At 32.5% G+C, this 8,980-nt stretch overlaps 1 protein-coding gene across 1 annotated transcript; it reads left to right on the top strand.

Annotated features, from left to right (window-relative positions):
• Positions 1 to 4,237: 4,237 nt before the first annotated feature.
• Positions 4,238 to 8,980, top strand: LOC110636161 (lysine histidine transporter-like 8). The gene is made up of 5 exons (XM_021785726.2): positions 4,238 to 4,988; positions 6,451 to 6,584; positions 6,960 to 7,387; positions 7,496 to 7,627; positions 8,219 to 8,980. Exons 1-5 carry the CDS (start codon positions 4,606 to 4,608, stop codon positions 8,705 to 8,707), a joined length of 1,566 nt encoding a protein of 521 aa, XP_021641418.2. The 5' UTR covers positions 4,238 to 4,605; the 3' UTR covers positions 8,708 to 8,980.

Genomic DNA, 8,980 nt, shown 5'->3' with positions numbered 1-8,980 from the left:
AAAAATAGTGCCCCTGTTTAGAACTAGCTCATCATGAAACTCCCTTTGTATGATGCTCTGTCAAAAGAAAACCCCAACAAGCCATAAACATATGCACACTGGGGAACACATATCATAAATGCTGGTTTTCAGCTTAAATATTCAGATTCCAAATAAAGAAAAAAAAAAAAAAAGAAAAAGAAGAAGCAAGAGCTCAACTTTCGGCGAGTGCTGTGGTCCATTTGCTTAAATATACTTAGATTTATTTTTAATCGATTTTTGATTAAACGCTTCCACCAGATTGGCACATGTTGGTGTCGAGTAAGCCCTCCGCATTTTAACGGGCAATTTTTATAGTTAACTTCATCCATGATGCACTTTCACCTTGGATAAATTACACTAATAGTATTCTAACTTTATAGCATATAATAGTAAGGTACTCGAATTTTGAATTGTAACAGAAAATTTCTAACACTAAAGAATGTAATAGTAACCACTATATATAACTTACTGTAGCCGATTTACAAGTTATATGATGACATGAAATGTCAATGTGGAAGCATTATTTATTACCTTTTAATATGCTCTCTCTTCCAATGTGACAATCAAATTAAATAAATAAAATTTCTCTCCTCCATGTAAACCCATTATCGCCCCTATATGATTTGCCTTTTCTTCCGTCAATATTGGCTAATTATTAAATACATCGAGAGTACTAAAAATAGTGATTCATCTCTTATAAAAAAAGTGAGTCATCCCTATAATATAGAGAGTGTATCTCACATAATTATAAAAGATAGTACATATGGATGGAGTATACCTAATAATTTCTCATCAATGTCACTATGTTCTCCCATAAATTTTGATCTCATTCGACTAATTTAAGGTTTCAATTTCATTTAGACTTTCATATAATTTCATTTGAGTAAACATTACTCTCTAAATTGAAAAGGGTTTGCTCCATATAAAGTAAGGAATTTTGCCATCAATCTCAACTGAAGCTGTTTTTCTATCATTTCTTGTTTTGTGACAATGAAGGTCAAAGGAGCCGTCATTCTCATTTTTTATTGTCATGGATTAGGGAAAAATCCCTCATTTTCTTCTTATTCTCTTGTTCTACCTCTTTTTCTGCTTCCCTTTCTCTCTCCATTGTTCAATTTATCAACCCAACAATCACTGCATTTGTTTATCTTGAAATTTTGGGTCAACCCATTTAAAAAATTATAATAATATCTCCTCTGCATTACACAACCCACAAAAAGATTTCAAATTTCATCTTTCCTTTTCAGGAAAAAAAAGTTAAAAATAAAAAATCAATATCTATGCAAATTGTAAGTTTATTTCCACTTTCCCTATACTTAGGACAACCAAAGAACCTCTTTTCAGAGTATTCATTAATCCAAAAAGTTGTCGACTTTGTTTCTTCATCGCATTGATACAAAGTAATGTCATTTCGTGAAAGTTGTCTACCATTGAAAAGTGACATCTCCAACTCCTTCGCTTTGAAGATTGTTTGACCTTTCTTCTTTGATGGCCATCTTCATCTTCTAACAAACTTTGTCTCTCATTGCTGTGAGATCTAGCTACAAAAGATTCTTTAATTTTTTTTTTCTTCAACTACCTTATAGAGAGAGGGAGATATACATGACCAAAAAGCATTTTTAAAGAAAAAGAAAGAGAAATGAGTACGGCATTTTTTAAAGACAAGTTGAGGGGTCTTTAAGGAATATGTCATGTTGGATGAGAAGATGCATATGGAGAAAGAAAGAAGCTCCCACGTTGTCAACCTATGTCAACACAATATCAGGTAACCGACTGGAATAACTAACATGGTGTTTACTATTATTCTTTAATGTTGAGAGGAGAGGGAGGAGGGAGGGGGGGGGGGGTGGAGGAGATTTCTACTACAATTTAAAGTTTATTACTTTACTGCTATATACTATAAAGTTAGGGTACCATCAATGTAATTTACCATTTTCATCTTTTAACTTTAATTTATTATTAAATTTTTTTTAAGTTTAATTTGTTTCACAAATATCCCTTTAATTTAAGGTTTAACATTTAGTTTAAACTAAATTGAATCATTAAAACTAAATTATCATATTTTAGAAATCGAATCGAAATGTATGAAAAATCAAATTAAATAACTCTAATTTGATTCGATTAGGTTTAAATTGATCAATTTTGGGGTTTTTGATAAATTTTTTAAGTTTAGACTTGATTTTTAAGTTATTTGATTTGATTTTGACCTTAATTTAAACTTAATAATTATTAATCAATAAAATTAAATATTTATATATTTAAAACTACATATAATTCATAAATTCTATAAAAATAAAGCAATTTATCTCGATTCGATATAACTAATTTTTTTATCTCCAAAATCGAACAAAAAATTCTTAAAATTAAAAATGAAACTAAACTAAATTACCATATTGATGCAATTTAGTTCAATTTATTCAGTTCAAATAGAATTATGCTCCCTCATATTTTAACTTGTTATGACATATTTTTAAATTAAAAAAAAAAATTACTTTTTTATCTTTTTTTTCTCACACAACATTTTAACTATTATTTAAATTTATTATAAAAATATTAATATAATCATAATAATATTTTTCTTGTAAATAATGAAAATTTATCCTTCACTGAAAAACTGATGAAATTATATTTATAAATATTTTATTATAATTTTAAAAAAAATTAATTTAAAAATCTGTTTTTATAAATTAAAATATTTTTTAAAAATAAAATTAAAATTATAAATTTTTAATAATAAATTAGAATTAAGAAACAGAAATAAAATATAAAGTTACCGTGAAAACTACCCTACTTTAACCCTTTTTCTTTTGTAAAATTCATTCTCTTTTTCAAAGTAACCGCCGCTCAGAAATCGATGACGGTGGGACCATTTCGTAGGCTCACGCTCTCCCACTGGAGGGGGTGGGTGTTGGGGAGGATTTCGATTACAATTTAATATACTATAAAGTTAGGGTACTATATAGTGTAATTATTCTTTTAAATTTTTAACTTTAATTTGTTATTAAATTTTTTTTAAATTTATTTTATTTCACAAATATCTCTTTAATTTAAGATTTAATATTTAATTTAAATCAAATTAAATCGTTAAAATTAAATTATTAGATTTTAAAAATTAAATTAAAATGTATGAAAAATTAAATTAAATAATTTTAATTTGAATTGGTTAGGTTTAAATTAATCAATTATTAGGTTTTTGATGAATTTTTTAAATTTAGATTTGATTTTTAAATTATTTTATTTAATTTTGATTTTAATTTAAATTTAATAATTATTAATTAATGAAATTAAATATTTATATATATAAAACTACATATAATTCATAAATTTCATAAAAAAAATAATTTAAAAATTAATAAAATAATTTATCTCGATTCGATATAATTGATTTATTTTATCTCTATTTTAAAGTTAAAAATGAAATTAAACTAAATTATTAAATTAATATAATTTAATTCAATTTATTCGATTCAAATAGAATTATACTCACTCACACTTTAACTTATTATAACATATTTTTAAATTAAAAAAATTACTTTCTTATCTTTTTTTTCTCACACAACATTTTAACTATCATTTAAATTTATTATAAAAATATTAATATAATTAAAATAATATATTTCTCATAAATAATGAAAATTTATCCATCATTTTTTATATTTATAAATATTATATTATAATTTAAAATATTTTTTAATTTAAAAATCTGTTTTTATAAATTTAAATATTTTTTTAAAATAAAATTAAAATTATAAATTTTTAATAATAAATTAAAATTAAAAAACAGAAATAAATATAAAGTTACCGTAAAAACTAACTACTTTAACTCTTTTTCTTTTGTAAAATTTAATCTCTTTTTCAAAGTTACCGCCGCTCAGAAATCGATGACGGTGGGACCCTTTCGTAGGCTAACAATCTCCCACGCGCTTTCCTAGTTTTTGCTTGCTTACGCTTTCACGCGGACGCGCCCATCACCAAATTCCGAAATCGAGGTCTAGTAGACGTGAGAAATTCCGTAGGCAGGCCCCACCAGAAAGTGATCATCATCCATCAAACGCCTGGTAGAAACGATTGATGTACTCTTTGACCTACACTCTGCCCCACACTATAATCTCTCCTATACCCTCTATTACAGAACCACTGCGTTCTCTCCTCCATATATAGCCAAGCATTAAAGCTCGTCGCTCAAGAAACAGACACATACACACTAGAAATCAATCAATCAAGATCAACGGCAGTCAACTTCACACGTCCGATTTCAGGTCAGTCTTATTTCCGTCAACACATCGCCATCAGCTTCCATGATAAAATCATCGTTGTCCAAAACCCATGCAAGATCAACGGTCGTGATCATAAGTGTGCAAACTTTCATGTTCACTGCTACACCAATCTCTTATTCCTCTTCAGTGTTCAGTCACTGAGTGAGTTTTCTACGTTTCTTTCTCTCTCCAATAACCAGAAAAGAACAAATGAAATAGCAGAGAAAGTCCATTCTTTGATTATTTCTTCCTTCTCGTACTCACTTCTTCGTCCAGAGACAAGCATTTGAGTTAGTAGTGATACAGAGAGATAGAGGGGGAGAGAGAGATGGAGGAGAGGCCAGAGACGGAGCTCATATCCATTCCGGCGACTCCCCGTGCCTCGACGCCGGAGATTCTAACGCCGTCAGGTCAGCGATCGCCGAGGCCTCCTTCGAAGGAAGCGAAATCGTCGAATGCTTGGACACCAACGTCGTTCATATCGCCGAGGTTTTTGAGCCCCATAGGGACGCCGATGAAGAGGGTTTTGATAAACATGAAGGGATATTTGGAGGAGGTTGGACACCTAACCAAGCTCAACCCACAAGATGCTTGGCTACCCATCACTGAGTCTCGCAATGGCAACGCTCATTACGCTGCGTTTCATAATCTCAATGCTGGTGTTGGATTTCAGGCCCTGGTTTTGCCTGTTGCCTTCGCTTTCCTTGGCTGGTATGCTACTTTTCTCCTTCCGAATAGCTTCCACATACTCCTTTCCGGTTTCTATTCTCGCTTCGCTGGTAATGCTTACTTTGCAATTTTTATTTCATTTTATTTTATTTTTTCAGTATAGTGGTTGGCTGGGTAGCTTGCTTCATTTGTTCATGATCACGCCTACGTTCTTTAGCTAACTAATATCCTGAAAATGCCTTAATTGATATGGGTTTCTAGTTATTATGTTACAAGATTTTGCTTTTGCTTTTTAATTTTACTAACTACTTGTATTATTGCTATTAACCTTGTATTTAAGTTTTGATTTTCACTTCGTTGTCTGTATGCATGTCCTGGTTTCTTCTCTTCTGTTTTATCCTTTCAACATGAGTAATGGTGGGATCTTCTTGTCTGTTTAAATTCTTGTAATTACTATCAATTTTTTTTCCTGTTTCAACCCAAAGAAAAATAGCTGTGCTCTATGCTAGTGTCTTTCACAAATAGCCAGGAGAATCTGACTAAAGTTTATGAAATGTGGGTCTCCACCGATGATCTTCTTATCTTTTTCAAAATTTTATCTCAGATTTGGTTTGAATAGAGTCGAAGCTATCCTTGAAGAAGAAAGTCGCTTCATCTTTTTTGCTTTTATACAAGTGGAATTATTCTAGAGAAGAGATGCCACCTCTGGAATGGGCCCCTAATCATTCTGTTTTTTACTTTTGGCTTGATTCAGACAGAGGGTCCATTTCTAATCGATTATTTTTTGTTAACTGTGTAGCTTTTTCCATCCATTCATGAATCATGATCATAACTTATAATTCAGAATTCACAATCCTCTTTCTTTTGGCTGGCAAAAAGTATGCACTTTGTAAAGTTACAGCCTTTAACTTTAATACTTATTGTTTCCTGTCGATTTTTTGTAAGAGTAATTTATTGTTGCCATTGTTTTCAAATATCTTCAATTTTGGCAATAACTCCTAAGCTTTCTACAGCCATTTTGACTGTATTGCCATGTTAAAAGGGATACCCTACATTAAAACAGGCTGTTGCTAATTTGAATATGTTTAAGAGACTATAAATTTGAATTATGGCTTATTTGTTGAAAATTTTCAGTGATAATTTTACCATCCTCTGATTTTTAGACATCAGGCTTCGAATTTAATTCTGTGGTCTTATAGCTCCCTGTCTCAGAGTTATCATGTGATGAAAATAGCCATACTTTTGTAATTTCCGGAAAGAAAAAGTGGTTTGAAATTGAATAAATCCTTCCTGTGTAAAGATAGCAATTAGAGAATGGGAGGACACTAATCCTAAGAGAAAGAAAGCAAAAGCAAAATGTAAAAAGAAATGAAAAGCAGCTGCTGTTTTATTTCTTATCACTTCAGTGCTTCTGCAAATATTGTAAACAAGTTAAGAGAAAATAACTACTGTGTTTAGAAGAAGGAAATTGGCGTTCACTTGTTGCCTCTGGCGTTTTCTGCAGGAGTTGGGGAGTATTGTCCTTGACCATAGCCTACTTCTGGCAACTTTATACCTTGTGGATTTTAGTTCAGCTACATGAAGCTGTTCCGGGAAAGAGGTATAACAGATATGTCGAGCTTGCACAAGCTGCATTCGGTGAGGATACAAGTTTCACTCACTATTTCTTTTGAAAGTTATGATAGATTACTTGCTTGATAATAGAACATCAAATTAGTCTACTTAAAAATAGCAATGAAAGAACTACAGGGTACATCTTTTTCGCTCCTTAAATCATTTTATCATCAGCTATGCAAGTCCCCTCTGTTTGAATGTAATATATTCCTTTGATAACTATGCAATATGAATAAATTGAAAAGGTTGTTGTGACGTCTGTCTATTAGGACTTTTTAATACTTCATATGCCTATGCTGACAAGCTTGCTAGCTTGTAAATTGCAGAACATCTAAATGGTGATTTACAATTCCATGATATTCAATTTCCATGAATGATTCTATATTGTTGTGTTTGCAGGGGAAAGATTAGGTGTTTGGCTTGCTCTCTTTCCAACTGTTTATTTGTCAGCTGGAACTGCAACAGCTTTGATTCTTATAGGAGGGGAGACCATGAAACTCTTCTTCCAAATAGTTTGTGGGCCTCTCTGTACTTCGAATCCCCTTACAACAGTTGAGTGGTACCTGGTATTCACTTCTCTGTGCATTGTTTTGTCTCAGCTCCCAAACCTTAATTCAATTGCAGGACTTTCCCTTATTGGTGCCATAACAGCTATAACATATTCCACCATGGTGTGGGTGCTATCTGTTAGTCAACAAAGGCCACCTTCAATCTCCTATGAACCCCTTTCCTTGCCATCCTTTTCTGCTTCTGTCTTTCAAGTATTGAATGCGCTTGGAATTGTAGCCTTTGCTTTCAGAGGGCATAATCTAGTCCTGGAGATTCAGGTATTCACTGTGCAAATTTCAAACAGAGCTTCCTCTTAATCTGTAAAAAAGTGCAAAATTATCTACATTTTGAGCCTTGTTTTTGTGATTTTATTGTGCTATTTTTAGGCAACAATGCCATCAACCTTTAAGCACCCAGCTCACATACCCATGTGGAAAGGAGCCAAAGTTGCTTATTTCTTCATTGCCATGTGCCTGTTCCCTATTGCCATTGGAGGCTTCTGGGCTTATGGAAATCTCGTAAGTTCCCTTGCATTACTCTATTCTCTCTAATTGACAAGTACATGACAAACTAAAAACCCCAAAGCTACAGGACATTGACAACTTGTAGGAAAGGAATGATATATGATAGTTGTTAGTTTGGGAAGAGTCCTCTAGCAAGTTGTGTTCCCATACATTCTTACAATTTTGCACCAATGGAGCTATACTATAAAAGCAGATAGAGCATTTTGTGTTACAATAAGATTCATCTATGTAATTACTTAACAGTCTCATGTCAATTATAAGTTGGAAACATAGAGGTATTTCATTTTTCCTGAATTAAATGTTTATTTGATTTGCCTTGGTAGATGGAGCATGTATGGCATCACTACTGCATCTGTGCCTCTTAAATAATCAACAAACAATTGAACATATGTCAATGACTCAATAGGTTAAACTCATTACCATTCATGTTCATATTCTTTCAGTTGCTTTCTTCGTGCATTGTACAGATGTATAATTAAACCATGCCTTAATTCTGACAGTTGGGTCTTAGTTGTTGCTTGATTTGTATGTTACAAGTTATTTTTCTCCTCTTTGTTGCTGATTATGTTTCTTCTCTTGTTTCAGATGCCTTCAGGAGGAATTCTTAATGCTTTATATGGTTTCCACAGCCATGACATTCCTCGAGGACTTCTTGCATTGACATTTCTGTTAGTGGTGTTCAATTGCTTAAGTAGTTTCCAGATATATTCAATGCCTGTTTTTGACAGTTTTGAAGCTGGTTACACCAGCCGTACCAACCGCCCGTGCTCAATCTGGGTTCGGTCTGGATTTCGTGTTTTCTATGGATTCATCTCTTTCTTCATAGGTGTTGCACTTCCTTTCCTATCAAGTCTGGCTGGTCTACTAGGGGGACTTACCCTTCCAGTCACATTTGCATACCCTTGCTTCATGTGGGTTCTCATTAAAAGACCTACTAAGTACAGCTTTAATTGGTATTTCAATTGGATTCTGGGTTGGTTGGGTATTGCCTTTAGCTTGGCCTTTTCCATTGGAGGAGTCTGGAGTATGGTGAACAGTGGATTGAAGTTGAAATTCTTCAAACCACCCAATTAAGAAGCAACAAGCTTTGGAATTATTCTCTAGCTGTCTGTAGATTAATTCATATGCTGTCTGAGAAATCAAACGCTCCATGTATGCATGTGTGTGCAGTCCAGATGGGTGTGCGAGTTCATCCTGGATAGCCCTTGCGAGTCACATAACCTGTCTACCCTTGGGGTTGTCTTTTGTTCAACAATATCTGTCTTTCTTTTTAAAGAAATACTGTTGGAACTGTTATGGAGATTTTTAGAGTTGATCATTACCTTATAAAAGTATAGCTTGGATTGA

This window comes from Hevea brasiliensis, chromosome 2 (genome assembly GCF_030052815.1).
Source record: "Hevea brasiliensis isolate MT/VB/25A 57/8 chromosome 2, ASM3005281v1, whole genome shotgun sequence".
In the NCBI taxonomy this organism is placed as follows: Eukaryota; Viridiplantae; Streptophyta; class Magnoliopsida; order Malpighiales; family Euphorbiaceae; genus Hevea; species Hevea brasiliensis.
This window is presented reverse-complemented; position numbering and strand designations above follow the sequence as displayed.

Coding starts and splice junctions, on each gene's coding strand:
- LOC110636161 (XM_021785726.2), top strand. CDS start 4,606: ATGGAGGAGAGGCCAGAGACGGAGCTCATATCCATTCCGGCGACTCCC. Junction 6,585..6,959: donor GCTTGCACAAGCTGCATTCG/GTGAGGATACAA, acceptor TTGTGTTTGCAG/GGGAAAGATTAGGTGTTTGG. Junction 7,388..7,495: donor ATCTAGTCCTGGAGATTCAG/GTATTCACTGTG, acceptor TGCTATTTTTAG/GCAACAATGCCATCAACCTT.